The 15,292-nt window shown below is 54.1% G+C and overlaps 1 protein-coding gene across 1 annotated transcript; it reads right to left on the bottom strand.

Moving 5' to 3' along the window:
• Window positions 1-734: 734 nt before the first annotated feature.
• MSX1 (msh homeobox 1) lies at window positions 735-3,833 on the bottom strand. Its single transcript, XM_075752491.1, has 2 exons — window positions 3,277-3,833; window positions 735-1,758 (listed from the first exon to the last, which is right to left on the bottom strand). The coding sequence occupies exons 1-2, from the start codon at window positions 3,725-3,727 to the stop codon at window positions 1,328-1,330; spliced, it is 882 nt and encodes a 293-aa protein (XP_075608606.1). The 5' UTR covers window positions 3,728-3,833; the 3' UTR covers window positions 735-1,327.
• Between the last annotated feature and the right edge of the window lie 11,459 nt (window positions 3,834-15,292).

Genomic DNA, 15,292 nt, shown 5'->3' with positions numbered 1-15,292 from the left:
TGCCTACCGCGGCTCCACACCCGTCCCCAAACATAACCGTCCCCCACACTCCATCCCCACCACCCCGTACCCTAACACCTCCATCCCCAGTGCTGCCTCTGCCCCGCTATTTAGCGCGCTTTTTTCCCTTCTCCCGCACCACCCCGACCGCGACAGCCCCCTCTCCTCCCCACCACCCCAAAACCCCCCGTTCCTGTCCTCCCCTGAGCAATGCGGGCTGCCGAAGGGAGCTGCGGGGGAAGCCCTGGATCTCTTTCTAGGCTTAGCACCGAGGTGGGGGGACAAGTCACCCCATTCCCAAAGCCTCTGGCAGCTGTCGAGGGCTGCGGCCGGCAGCATCCCCGCAAAAGGCCGCTGGCAGGGAGAGGAGCAGCTTTACTCCTGCCTAGGGCTGGGAAAGCCTGGCCGAGGCTGTGCCGAGCCCGGGGCCGCTGGGGAGAGCGGCAGCGGGTGCCCGCACCCTCGGGCAGGGGACGCGATGGGAGCTGCCACCGAGGGGCGGCGGGGAAAAAAAGGAAGAAACCTCAGACAGCCGTGAGGAGGGGGCAGCTCCAGGACACACGGCAAGCTGAAAACTCAGCCGAGGCCTCGCTGTCTGAGGCTGAAATCGCCTGGGGAGGAAGAAAAACGGCTGGTACAGCTGGTCCCTCTCTCCCGTCCACCCTGACACACAAATTTAGTCTCTTCTTCTGTCACCCCTGGCAGGGCAAGGAACAAACAAACCACATCAAACAGTAGCTTAAAATTAATTTATTTAACAAATATAGCTATAATATAAATGATAATAAAATTTCAAATATACAGTATATTACATAGTACACAGAGCCCCTTCCAAAGGAGCTGGTGGAGGAACAAACACAGGTAACAGACGGTGCTGTTACACAGGGACAGGAGAGGCTGCTCTACACTTCTGCCTCTTGACCTCACCTTGCAGAAAGTAAGAGAAACGTCCTGTCTTTTGGCTCCCTTTATGCCGTTTCTCTTCCACAGTTCCTTCCCCCACGGTGGGGGGCTCTCCCCAGGCTGCCAGCCGGACCCGGGGAAGTGGGGCAGGGCTGGCTCATCACCACCCTGTGCCGGGGAGGAGCTGGGGTGATGCCTCAGGTTTCTGCCCAGAGCAGCTCCCTGGACTGCTGAGGAGAGTGTAACGGGGCTGGACTGGGGGGCCAGCCTCACAGGGAGAGGCACAGAGGCCGCGCAGAACCAGACTGGAAAAGTCTCTGCCACAGGGCCCACGGGGAAGTCCGCAGTGAGGAGCCAGAGGAGCAGGGAAGGAGTGCGTGCGGGGCTGGTGGGAGCGGCTGGCCGGGTTCGGCGGGGCTCAGCTCTATGTGAGGTGGTACATGCTGTATCCCACGTGCGCTGTGTACAGTCCCACAGGAGCCACGGGCAGCCCTGCCCGCTGGAAAGGGCTGGAGGCACCATACAGAGAGGCGCTAGCCACAGCCGGGCCGCCCAGCGGGAAGGAGATGCCGAAAGCAGCAGGCGGGAGCATGGGCTTGGCTGCCATCTTCAGCTTCTCCAGCTCAGCTTCCTGGAGCCGCTTGGCCTTGGCGCGGCGGTTCTGGAACCAGATCTTCACCTGGGTCTCGGTGAGGCTGAGCGAGCTGGAGAACTCTGCGCGCTCAGCGATGGACAGGTACTGCTTCTGCCGAAACTTCCTTTCGAGGGCCAGCAGCTGCGCCGTGGTGAAGGGTGTCCGGGGCTTCCTGTTCGTCTTGTGCTTGCGCAGGGTGCAAGCTGGGGGGCTCAGCCGCCCTGCACCGAGGAGCGGCCAGAGGAGAGGGGGAAGGAGAGAGACAGCTCGGTTAGCAGTGCCCGAACCCGCACGCCCCGCAGAGCCCCCACCCTACAGCAGCTGGGGTGGAGAGAAAGGGGAAAATAAGATCCTGCTCAAAGTGAAGTGGCCCAAAAACTCCATGGCTGCCCGGGATACACTTCAATTTGACGTCTCCCGTTCCAATAAATAAAGCGAGTGCTTTCTGAAGGAATTAGGTTTTTCAAGACTCCCAGGACCGAGGTTACTCGCAGTGCTTTGTAGCAAGAACCTCTCCGACTCCACGGACAAACTCGGCAAAGGGCAGGCATCTGGAGTCAGATACCCACGTACCCTCCACCTCCTGCCTTCATGACTCCCGGCTCATACAGAAGAAACTTAATGAAGGGAGTGACCCTCCAAAAAAAAAAAAAAAAATCTGTGTCCTGTCCTTTTTATTGGATTAAGGAAAAAAAATAAACAAAACGGACTGGCTTCTCAGACTCGTACCCTCTTCATTAGGCCCCTGGGAACCGGATTAAGCATGTAATTAATTACGAGCTCTGAATTCACACTCAGCCTCAACCTCTTCACCGGTCTGCTCCTCTTACTTAACATTTCTAAGGGTCCTCAACCTCAATCTGCCCCGGGTTTACTTTGCAACAGCAACTTTTACTTTGCAATTTAGATAAATTAAACCACTGCGATGCTCTACAAAAGTCCTTTCGGGAAACCTGCCTTTCTCCAAGAGAAAGAGAAAGCAGAGCTGTTCTCAGGCCTCCTAAGACCACCTCAAACGCTCCCGAGAGCCTCAGCCCAAGCTCGCCGCCTTCCACGGGAGCCCGGGCGGGGAGGGAGCAGGATCCGGCCGAGGGCAGGCGGCCCGGGCCGTCCGGCCTCGGGCTCAGCGCAGCCACTGGAGAGGATTAACGGGCTTTTCCGACCTCGGCCCTCCCGGTGCTATTTTTATTATTTCAGATCTCTCCGTAATAAAGCAGGAAAACATCAGTAATTGCCGGAGAGATGCAACACTTGAGATAGCGGCCGAAGCCCGCAAAGCCCGGAGGCGCCTCGCCTGGGAGCCCGGTCTGTGCGGGTCCTTACGAAATTGAGGCACTTTCGGAAAAAACACTGCTGAGGCTGAGCCAGGCTTTGCGCGGCCAGTTCGAGCCCCGGGTTAAGATAACAAGCAGGCCCGGTTGCTCCCCCCACTCCTCCCGCCCCGGTTAACATTTGGCACAAGATCTCGCCCTGGCGCGGCCGCTCTTCCTTCGCCGTCGCATCCATCCTCCGGCGCTGCCCCGGCTCCGCACACGCTTGAACCGGTGCGGTATTTTCAACAGGCCGAAGTGGCCCGGCACAGAGCGCGAACCGCAGGGAAAAACGTGCCAGGAGGGGCCGGGCTGAGTGAAAGCGAGAGGAAATCCCCGGCCGCCCCCGCACTGCCGGCCCCGCGGGAAGGGCGCAGCCTGCTCGGAGCGGGGGGGGTCCCAGCCCGCCCGCTCCCAGATCCTACTTACTCGGGGGAGGCGGCGAGAACCGTGGGCTTTGCATCCAGGGGCTCCGCTCCTGCTTCTCGGGGCTTTCCGCCTTAACGAGGGCGTCTTCGGGCAGCTTGACCAGCCCCCCGACGGAGAAGTGCCCGCCGAGGGGCAGCGGGGAGGCCGGCGCCTCCGCCGTCAGGGCGCCCAGGCGGGGGCTGAGGCTGGCGCGGGCGGCCGCCCCGGCGCCCGGCGGGGGCCCGGCGCCCTCGGAGCCCTCCCTGCCGCCCGGCTTCCTGTGATCGGCCATGAGCGCCTCCACGCTGAACGGCAGGAGGGATGGGGAGACCTTGGGCTTGTCGCTCTCCTCCTCCCCGCCCATCGCCGCCGCGACGGGGAGGCCGCCGCCGGGCTTGCTGAAGGCGGATGCGGGCAGCTCGTCGCTGCGGACCCCGGTGGGCGCGGTGGTCATATCCACAGCCGGGGCCATGCAGAGGCGGCCCGCCGTCGCCACCGCAGCGCCGGGCGGGAGCGGGCACCGCGGCTCATGGGGCCGGGGCGGTGCGGAGGGGTGGGGGAGGAGGGGGGGGCGCGTGCAGCCGTCGGCGCGCTCAGTCCCCGCGGCGGGCGGCACCGCCTGATAAAGCGGCGCGAGAGAAGGCACCGCCCAACCAGCGCGCGGGGGGCGGGGCGGCGGCGTCCCATTGGCTGCGGCGCGGCGGCACCGGGAGCGGGCGGGGGGAGGCGGGCCGGGATGGGCCGGGCCGGGCCGGGCTCGCCGTCGGGGCGCCCCGCTCCGCTCCGCGACACCCCCCCCCTCCCCCGCCCGCGGCCCTTCTCCGCGCCCCGGCGCGCAGCGCAGGCGGCAGTGAGGAAGGCCGGGGCTGCCGGCGGAGCGCTGCGCCGTGGGGACGGGTCGGGGGTGGGGGTGGTGCTCAAAAATCGCGGAAAAAAATGTATTAACGTCGGAAAAAAGCCGGCGTTCCTGTTTGCGAAGCGCGAGGGAGCGGGCCCGAGCCGTGCTCGTCTGGCAAACCAACAGATATGGGGCTGTCCTGAGTGTGACCTCTCGGAGGAAGCCCCTGCCTGTCCCACAGCCTGGCCGCGCCATGAAAAAAGTGGGTTTGGGGTTTGAGTTTGGTGTGGGCGGTTTTTACTTGTTTGTTGTGTTTTTTAGAGGAAGGCCGGCCCTGCGGTGTGTTCGACGTGTCTGCGGACATCTGCGCGTATATACGTCTATACACACACACATCAATTGTGCTGCGTTTCATGGCGTAGATGTGTGCGTGTCTCCAGATAATGAAATGTTCATTCGCGTTAAAAGGAACTTCTAAGCACCCAGACCATTAAAGTCCCGGCTATTTTGTTTTGTAAATTTGTTTTACGATCCCTTATCCCTGCGCCCAGGACGGATGTGCAGTAAAACGGAGCCGCTCTCTAATAACGTGATTGGCCGCTCGCTGAGAAAAGTTTATTGATAGCTGCAGGGCTCTAATCTCCTCGAAACACAAGAGGCTCTTGCAGTCATTTAAGGGTAATTATCTAAACGGGGAGGGACAGCGAATTCCCTTTCCTTTTAACTGGACCCAGTAAAGATGGTAGATTAGGAGCGTATGGATTATGAAATGAATTGATATAATAGACATTTTATTAACTGATAAGCAACAGAACCTGATTGGAATGAATTGTCCTGCACGCAGCTACACACCCGCGTATCTTACACACGCGTGAGCACGCACGCTGGCGGTGTGCTTACTGCAGGTACTGTCCCGCACACACACACCCCCCTTACCGGCACACGGCGTGCCGTGCTCGTATACGATCCTTTCTAGGTGAAGGCGATCTGTAGGCGACTTGCAGGCTACCCCCGCGCGCTCCTATAGATTAGGGTGAACGCACATCGCACGCACCTCTTCGCGGACATATAGCTCGCATAGATACGTTCAATTCCCCTCCCGATTCGTGCCGCCCTGCTGAGCGCTCCTGCGAGGCGGGGAGCAGCGGTGCCGCCGCCCAGCCCAGCCCGGCTCCGCGCCTGCCGGTGCCGCTGCCCGCGCTGCCCGCAGCTTCCCCCGCGCTGCCCGCAGCCTCCCTCGCGCTGCCCGCAGTCTCCCCCGCGCCCCGTCGGGCCGGGGGGCCGGGCCGGGCCGCGCCGGGCGGGGGTGTGGAGGGGTGCTCGGAGAAGCGGCTGCATTGCTAATTGCGAGAATAAACAATCTGTCACGATTAGTCAGTGCCTCTAATAGGCAGACAAGTGATGTTGTTTTTAGGCGCCAGCGGCGGTCTGATCAAAGGCTTCAGCTGGAGGGGGACTATTGAGGACGTTAACCCGCATCAAGGGAGCAAGGCGCCTTAGCCCTGGGACATCGGCACATTCAGCCTGACAAAATTAGTTTGCTCTACCAATCACACGACATTTTCCCAAAGCCCGGTGCCTGACGCGAAGATGCACCCCCACCCCACCCCCGACTAAGAAAACACGCACAAATATCGATGCATCGTGTTTCACGGTGTCCCCTCCATCCGATCCTACAGGTAGGATCTTTTTTTTTTTTTTTTTTTTTTTCCTTCTCCTGATTCCAAACGCAACCGCGCAAAAGAAAAAGTGATGTGTTTATTAGACCTCCAGGCACCCCCTAGGCTGCTTTCGATCTCATTGTTTCGATGGAAATATGAAAGGAAAAATAGAACTGCTGGGTTTTTTCGCCCCACTTTTCTTTTGCAGAACGGTTTGAACATTGGGATGTCGCTGAGGTTTGAGAAGATGAGTGTGCGTCCCATACTGAGAGCGAGATCCCGCTCTCATTGAGAGTTGACAGAATGAGATAATTAGCTCTTTATTTATCTCCCAGCAATGAACGCTTTGTGTTTACGTTTCTGTCATACTCGGTGGTATTTTAATCACTGTACCATAGCAAGGACTTGATTCTAATTCACATGCTGGCAAGCTCTTGGGCTGAAAACGGGAAGCCAGTAAAGTTTGTTTCGTTTCTTGCTCCTTCCTTTCCTTTCTTTCGAAAGGAAATCTACGGGTTCTTCGTTAGGAATGGAGAAACCAAATTTACGAAACGAAATCTGCCCCGAGATGTATTTCTTTGTTTAGCGGGAAATTTTTAGTATCCAAACTCTTCTCGCCTCGCTCGCTGCGCTCTGGGTGACCAAAACATCATTGGATTTTAGGAACTTTTCTTCCTATCCGTTCCCTCGTGTTGATACTCCGACTTGCTGTTAGGTGCCTCTCTCTTATTTTCCTCCTTGGGCTCTAAGGAAAACCGAAGTGTAAGGGCGGTGGGGAATAGGTGACTTTATTGGTGCTTGTTCCAGTCCAGTGTTTTTATTGGGAACCGTGGCGCTTCCCTGAAGGCACTTGTGCTAGATAACAATATTGGGCAATTAGCATCCTAAACAGTCCCGTTTCAATATAATGAATGTGCTAGGCAAAGCCATTACCCATAGCATTTTATTTCGGTGGGAATACAACAAGGGCTGGGAGGAGTGCGTGGGGGATGGGGAGGGAGGACAGGAGGCAGCGCTAAGCCAATTCAGGGCATTGTCTGCCTTTTGTAAACGTTATCTTTGACTTAAAGGCAGAACTCAGAAAGGACAGGGGTGTTGTTTCCCTTGTTTCTATTTTATTTCCCCCGAGACAGCGGCTCTTAGGAGACCGGTCAGCCCCGCAGGACAGGAGGAGGCTTTGGGGACTGGCGGCTCCGGGGCAGCTCTGCCGTGCCGGGCACCGCCTGCGCGCTCCCTCCGCGCCCCCTCCGCGCTCCCTGCGCGCCCTTCAGCCAGCCTTGGTCTAGCTCTGAGCGGCTCAGCCCTGGGGGCAAAGAGCCAGATCTATCGCAAATGAGAAAAATGTCCCGCGGGCTTTACGAGCCCTCAAAGCCTCAACACTCCCTGCTCCCGTCGCTGCTCCTTCTCCGCTGAGCGTCGGATAATGCGAAAAGACCTCAGTTCTTTTCTCCCCCTCCCTCCATTTTCCCATTTCCCTTTCTGCCCGGATTAAACATAACCTAAACTACTTTTAAGGCTTCAGGCACCTGGGCTGGTCCTCGGGAGGTTACCAGGAGTGGTGATTTGGATGGCCAAACTCCAGCCACCGAGGCGTCCCCGGCTCTTTCTTTGAGGGTCGGAGGAGCCGGGCTGAAAGGAGGGCACTATTTCAAGTGGTCCAAATTAATTTGATCGCGACATTATGATGCACTTGGAAAAGATGAAAGAAAAGGCTGACCGTCTCCTCCAAGATCTCTATAATTATAGATAATATATCCTATTTCAAAGCAATTAGCTCAATCAGGCGTAACGAGGCACTTCGCTGCCAGGGAGTAACAATGCCTTACGGTTATTTAAGCTTCAAGATGTCAAGCAGACTTCGAGACTCTCTGCTCTGCTCAAAAGGGAACTTGGCTGTCTTGGTGAAAGCCCCATGGCTAAGGCAGTGGTTTCCCTTCAGTGACAACACGCCCATTTAATTTTATGTATTTTTTTTAAAGCTCTTGCAAAGGTGCCGGCTCTCCTGGAGAAGAGCACCGCTCCTCCAGGCGCATCTGGGGCCGGTATCCGTGTGGCATCACCTCTGCCCCCGCCCGCCAGCACCGACCTGCCTCTCCTCGCCTGCTAGTTCCTGGATGCTTGTGCTCTCCGAGCCCTTGCCCTGCTCGGCCCGCTCGGTGCCTCTCTTTCGTTGGCTTTTTGGGGTGATTCCGGCTATTCCTCGCGGGGGTCTGCAGGAGCAGTCGTTGATGGGGCGCACTGCCCGATGCGCGGCTCCCAGCCCCGGCGCAGACCTCCCTGCCGAGCCAGCCGCCTCCTCCCAAACCCGAAAGCTTTACCCTGCCCTCGCCTCGGATTTTACCTGAAACGCTTGCAGATGGCAAAGGTCCCGAGAGCAAAGAGAGCATCCGACTGCCGGCCGCATTACCAGCGAGCCGGCGGATTTGTGTGTGTGCCTACCCGCTTGTGGAGGGGTCCCTGCAAGAACATCTAGAGGCAGAGCAGGGTCTCAGGTGCCGAAATCCCCTAGTCCTGACCCAAACCCGCAGGAGGGGTGCGCAGAGCTGGCTGTCCCCCCGTGTCCAGTGGCAGTGGGTGTGGGTACGGGTTTAGGCCAAAATGCCGAAAAGCAACTTTTCCCCCTTTCCCGGTGCCGCGGCAAGTCGGCGTCCAGGGCTGCTTCTCCTGCCCGCAGCTGCGCCGGGCCGGGCTGCTCCGGGCCGGGAGCTCCGCGGGTCCCCCGGGCTGGCCGGGGGTCTCCGCCCGCTGCGCTGGGGCAGAGCCACCGCCGGAGCGGCACGGCCCGGCACGGCCCGGCCCCGAGAGGCCGCGAAAGTAGAGCCGTGCTCGGATGAAACGCTGCCGTAGGAAAACGTGTAACTGTACAATTAACCTGTCAGCTTTCCTTCTAGGGATTTGTATTGCTTGGGGGTAACGGAAGGTGGGGAAAAATAAAGAAAAAAATAAAACGAAAAAAAAAAAAAAGGCATCGCCCCACGGGTGAGTCATTTGAACTGGACAGTTCAAGGGAAACAGGAGGCTGGGGGCATGAATGCGGACTAAACAAAGTTTAACCACCCCTCCTTCTTCTTCCCATGCGCAAAATGGAAACCTTATTATATGATTCACTGTGAATCACTAGTTTGAATGCGATCATTATGAGTAAATGATAGTCGGGACTCCACTGGTCTTTTCTTTCCTAGAGGCAAAATGATAAAATATGAAGGATATAAATGATCTTCTCTCCGCTCTCTCATAAAGGACACTCATTCAAAGCCGCACTCTGTCTGGCTCCCAATTCCTTTGGTCCCCTTGAATTCCACAACGATCAAGGTAGATTATGGCGACTCCCGCTTTATTTGTCTTCACGTTCTTGTTTATTGGCGAAATGTCACGAAATGTAATTTGTCCCAAATTCTTTAACATGAGAAAATACTTTGTGGTTGAAGGAATCCATGCTGGTACCGCCAAGGCGATCTCCGATGCTCCGAGCAAGTTCATTATCACGCTATTTTACAGCGTTTCCATGTTTACTCCTCATTTCTCAGGAGCCTTTTACATATCGTTGCATAAGAAAAGGATTTCGCCAGCTCTAGTTATGAGATTTCCTAGATTTTTTACAGGCGGAGCCGGTTTACAAAAGCTGTATTGTTTGACTGCGGTCTGGGTTTCCATTTGGGGTAATTATTGTATTCCCAGTCTTCTTCTAATCATTTGCTCACAAGGACACAGTTTTTTTTCCTCGCCTTTTGAAGAAGATGAAATTCTCCAAACTTGCAAGACCATTGGAATAATCCCCCCACTTCTTTGCCTATTGTGTAAAAGCTATTCCTTACATCTCTCTAAATTGCTGGAAAATATGTGACGGAAAGGACAGTAAGAAAACATATAGAGCAAAAGAAACGCATGCCACTACATTTTGAAAACACTCTGCAAACTGCAAACGTCCAGTTCCAAGTCTGTTCCCAATAGAGAGGTCTGTGCAAACCGGGGTGCGGGGTGGACGTGACACCAAACACAAAACAAACCCACTTTTCAGAAGGAAATACGTTTCAGCTAGATAATATTCTGCTCCTGAGGGGGGAAAAAAAAAAAAAAAAAAGTTCATAGAAGGAAAAATCAAGGGAAAGCAAATGCCTATGTGCGGCAGTGCAGTGTCTGTGCAGAAGTTTCTCCTCCAGCTGCTGCCTCCAGCTGCACAGCTGGAGGAGGGCCGGGAGCTGTGGCCCTGCTGGCAGGCAGCGGCTCAGCCTGCGGGCACTGGAGTTGAACTTGGCAGGTCTTCTCTTTCCAGCACCCCTTTTTGGACCTTTCTGCTGGTGTCACACAGCTTCCCAAGGCAAGACTGCCTCCTCACACTTTTAATTTGCATCTGTAAAACCCGAGGCCTAAAAAATATCTCCCTAAACTCCCGAGGAACAGGATTGGGGCAAATATGTCTTTTCTTCCTCAGCTAAGACGGTTTGAGAGCAATTGCCTTAAGCAAAAAACTGCCAGTTAGGAAAAAGTATATTCATGCATATACATATAGAAGGATTTTAATTTCCCTGTGCAAAGAAAACTGCAGTCGAACAGCAGAGAAACTAGTGTCAGGTATCTTCCAGACTCTGTCTATAGAAAAACAAACCAACATCACACTCCTGCAACTATCAAAGCCATCCACAAGTATTTGAAACTGTCCTGATGATATGTAACCCCCTGCTTAGGAACTCCAGTGCCTTATTATTTTGGCGATGTGATCTCACCACATCCTTTTGCTGAGTGGCAGCCGATGGCTAGATATGATACTGGGAGTTACGTCATTCTAATAAATCAATGTAACCAAACAATTTCACTGCCAGAGGAGGAGGGAAAAAAATCCCAAATATTTTGTAGGGGAACTGAATTTGTCTTTTAGAAAGCTTATGTTCCTCTCAGACTTTCCATCAACCACAAGCATAGACATAATCTAAAATGTTCCTGGCTTGCCTGCTGCTGGACTGATTAGCTTTTGGAACAGAAGAGATAACATTTCTAGACATCGGTCTGCCTTGCACTGCCTTCATGTTATTCCCTGCATATGTGGTTTTGACATTATTTATGTAGCAAGTGTGGGCTCTCTGTTGGTGTTGGGTCACTTTGCTTTTCAACAGCTGGGCTTTTTTCTGTCACTCAAAGCAGAACTTATTTCAGCCTTTCAAACAGCTTCAGACTTCTTGCAATCCTTGACTTGAAGGTACGACACTCTCCACGGAGCCGAGCATCCCTCGCAGGGGTGAGCCCAGGCTGGCCCGTGCGGGGTGCCCAGACCAGCTGCACAGGCTGCTACCCACCTCCCTCCCTCCCACGCCAGCAGGGTGGACCATGCTGCAGAGCGGGATGTGGTCCTGCCATCAGGTCCAAAGTCTACTGGTTCGGGGTGGCACCAGATTCGGTCTGTCCCCTGCTGTTAACGGTCCATCCCGCTTGGGATGGATTTGATTTTTATTTCTGAGACAACCTAAAGGATAGCAACAAAGTGCTCTTACTTGTTTCTTTTTCTATAAAATAACAGGACAGATAATGAGCTAATGGTGCCACATTAATAACACAGAGACACAAAGAGGATGCTCCAACAACAGGCAGAGCAGGGGTGCATGCAGCATACAGAATTATCTCCCTTAGATTTGCTGGTAGCCTTTTGCAAGTCATTTCACTTCTTTCACACTGAGGTCTCCCATGAGGGTCCACCCTTCACTAGTTACTACTGCACCTGCAAGGCCCAGGAGTAGGTGACATTTGCACACGCGGGCACACACACACATGCGCACTTCACATCCTGACTCCCACATTGTGACCACTGGGGCTGGGACGTGGGGCCAAATCACCACCTGCTTGACCCAGTGGTATTTATTTCCAGGGAAAATATCATGTTCAGGAGCCTCACAGGTAAATTCAGGTCCTCCTCACTTGCCCACACAAGTAGCTAAATACCGGTGATGTATAAAACCAGGGGTGGAAAAAGCAATGCCACAGGAGTGTACACAGAGCTGACGAGGGGAGCAGTAAGTTCACTGGCAGTGACAGGGAACACCTCTGTTCCAGCTGAGATTTTGAAAAATAAGGGGAGGGAAGCAGAAGAAAAAAAGGAGCAAGGGGTACGATGAGCATCTTGGAAAGTCACCGGAAACTTTGTTCTTAGGAGTAAATCTGGCTTCTTGTGATCCCCTTTCAGCAGGGCTGGCTGGGAGCCAGCCGGGTCCCCTGGAGCCCCCCTGGCCCTTTTGTCTGGAGCCTGGGAATCTGTCTGGAGCACAAGGCTGGGGGGACCAGACTTTGGTTTGCAGGAGGGATAGGCTTAGGCAGTGGCCCTATAGAAGAAAGAGAGTTTGCAGCCCTCAGGCCTTTGGGAGACATTCCTCAGGGCCATGGGTGGGCAGGGAGCTTCCCCCTGCTTTGGGGGCAGCTGGGGGCAGGCTGGGGGGGAAAGTGAGGGGACAAGGGAGCAGGAGGAAGGGCGGGCTGGCTGTCCCCAGGTCCAAGATGCCAGAGCAAATGGGGTGGGATGGAGGGGTTTGAGCAATGCTCTCTGGCCCTCACCCAGCTTGTTGCAAAGGCAAATGCCAAATAAAATGAAAAATTGACAACAAACAGAACAAAAGCAAACCAAAAGCCTTCAATGGACCCATGGCATATTATATTTCCCCTGCGCCTCTAGCCCTGCCTTCCTGCAGACCTCTCTGAGGGTGATGAAAGTGTGGGCTCTTAAAGCTCCCTGTAGGATCCAAAGATGCTAATCGGCATCTTTCCAATACTTACGGGTTTTCATCAGTGATTTCCAGTGATTTTGCTCCCTTACTCTTTCTTATTCAGTTATCCTGATAGATTGTTCTGCCCTTTTTGTGTATTCATCCTCACCTCCCATTATGACCTTTAGGGATTAAAATTCAATTTATTTGTCTACTTCGCAGACAAAATCTAAAGCCTGCCTTAATTTGTAGTTTACTAGCCCTCTGATGTGAGACTACATAGAGAGCGCCTATCTGATCAAACGGCCGGTACCTTGACACAGCCCAATTATGTGAAAATATATCCTTGCTTATCATTTCAAACATCGTATAAGCGGAGAAACTGAAGTCGCTCCCTGTCTGTTTGATTTTCCTGTTCAGACACACTTGTTTAAACAGGCACCGTGAGACTTTTCTGTAATCTTACTTGGAGGAGTTAAAAAAGTGTTTTTGCCTTGAAAGCCCCGAGCTGGGTGATGGCAGCTGCCCCCAGCCTGCTCCCAGCTGGGCGAGGTGGGGAAGGGGCAGGAGGATGTCCCCTGAAGCCGAGCTCTCTGCCAGCTGGCCATGAAATGCACTCGTGGCCAGGTATCCCCCCTGCAGCATCCTCCTCCAGCTCTGCCCACCCAGATTGACCCTGCTGCTGAGCTGGTACCCACCTGGCCCCACAGAAGTCCCTTTCCCAGCCTGGGCTCGCTGCATCCCCCTTTCCGGTCCAACCCCACAGCAACCTTCTTCCTGTGCCAGCCCTGCTGCATCCCCAACTAGCTGACCAAAAGAAACCAGTAGATGTGGTGGGGTTTTTTTAGCAAAGTCTTTGATACTGTCTCTCATAGCATCCTTCTGGACAAAATGTCCAGCACGCAGCTACACAAGTCCATAATACATTGGGTGAGCAACTGGCTGATGAGTCAGGTTCAAAAAGTTCTAGTAAGTGGGGCTACATCAGGCTCGTGGTCAGTCACCAGTGGGGTTCCTTAGGGCTCAATTTTAGGGCCAGTGCTCTTTAATGGTTTTATAAATGATCCGGAGGCAGGAATTAAATGTACATTAAGTAAGTTTGCTGATGATATTAAACTAGGAGGAGCTGTGGACTCCTTTGAGGGTAGAGAGCACTTACAGAGAGATCTGGATAGACTAGAGAGCTGGGCAATCACCAACTGTGTGAAATTTAACAAGAGCAAATGCCAGATTCTCCCCCGGGACAGGGTAATCCTGGTTATACACAAATTTGGGGGCGAGACACTGGAAAGCAACCCCATGGAAAGAGATCTGGGGGTCTGGGTTGATGGCAAGTTGAATATGAGTCAACAGTGTGCCCTGGCAGCCAAAAGGGCCGGCCATGTCCTGGGGTGCATCAAGCACAGCGCAGCTAGCTGGTCAAGGGAGGTGATTGTCCCACTCTACGCTGTTTCAGCCCCACCTCAAGTACTGTGCGCAGTTTTGGGCACCTCAGCATAAGGACATTAATCATAGAATCATAGAGTACCACATTGGTAGGTATTAGAGTGTCCAGAGAGGGTGACCAGGATGGTGAAAGGCCTCAAGGACAAGACTTAGGAAGAGCAGCTGAGGACACTTGGTTTATTCAGCTTGGAGAAGAGAAGGCTGAGGGGTGACCCCATCACAGTCTACACCTTCTTCAAGGGGGCAGCGCAGGGGAGGTGCTGATCTCTCTCTCTGGTGACCAGCCATAGGACACGAGGAAATGGAATGAAGCTGCATCAAGGGAAGTTCAGACTGGATATTAGGAAAAGCTTCTTCACTGAGAGGGTGGTTGGTCACTGGAACAGGCTCCTCAGGGAAGTGGTTGGGGCACCAAGGCTGTCAGAGTTCAAGGAGCGTCTGGACGATGCTCTTACTCATACAGTTTAGTGTTAGGTAGTCCTGCAAGGAGAAGGAATTTGGACTTGATGATACTTATGGATCCTTTCCAATGTGAGATATTCTATGATACTATGATTCTACGATCCCACTTCCTGGCCCATGTCTGCTGCATCCTTACCCATCACCTGGCCTTGCAGCATCCCCCATTCCTGGCTCAGCCCTGCTGCATCCCCCTTCTTGACCTGGCTCTGCTTCATTCCCCTTCTTGCCCTGGCCCCACTGCATGACCTTCTCAACCCTGCTCAACTCTGTTAGCCCTGGTCACCTTGGAGGTGGTATCCACTAGAGAGGGATTTTGTTAAAGCAGCCAGTCCTCAGATGCTCATCATCCAGCCCATGTTTACAACAGACTGGAGCTGCCAGTAAAAGCTGTTCTGGAGACCTGCAATCCCAGTTTTCCTTGTTGCGTCTCATTTCCAGGGAGAAGAAGGTTGATTTGTGGTCTTACTCCACAGGTCCCTTGCTTTCCTTCATGAACAGCTGTGACAGACTCAGAGTCAACTACATCCCAGCACAAAGGAGCTGTCTGAACCCATACGCTCTGCTTCTCCCAGACAGAGCAAAAGGTACCACATCTCCCCGCTGTCCTTGCCTGGGCCAGCTTGAACCTACAAGGTAACAGGCTTGGCTTCTCCTTCCCACACTGCTTCCCAAGGGAATACCTGATGAAGGACAGCAGAATCAGTGGAAGCTGCATTCATTTTTGCTGAAACAACTGTGCAGACCTCAAAGAGCAACAGCAAAGCCATTCACCATCTTGAGGTGAGATAAAGAATCTGGACTAGCTATAGAAATCAGTGGAAAAAGAGATCTATCAAAACAACAGACTACTCCAATTGTTTGCTCAAAACGCAGTGATCCAAACTCTTTGCAGACCTTCCCTTCCCTTCCCTTCCCTTCCCTTCCCTTCCCTTCCCTTCCCTTCC

Source organism: Balearica regulorum, chromosome 4 (genome assembly GCF_011004875.1).
Source record: "Balearica regulorum gibbericeps isolate bBalReg1 chromosome 4, bBalReg1.pri, whole genome shotgun sequence".
NCBI classification, from domain to species: domain Eukaryota; kingdom Metazoa; phylum Chordata; class Aves; order Gruiformes; family Gruidae; genus Balearica; species Balearica regulorum.
Note: the sequence above shows the minus strand (reverse complement) of the source record. Positions and strands in the feature narration are given on the sequence as shown.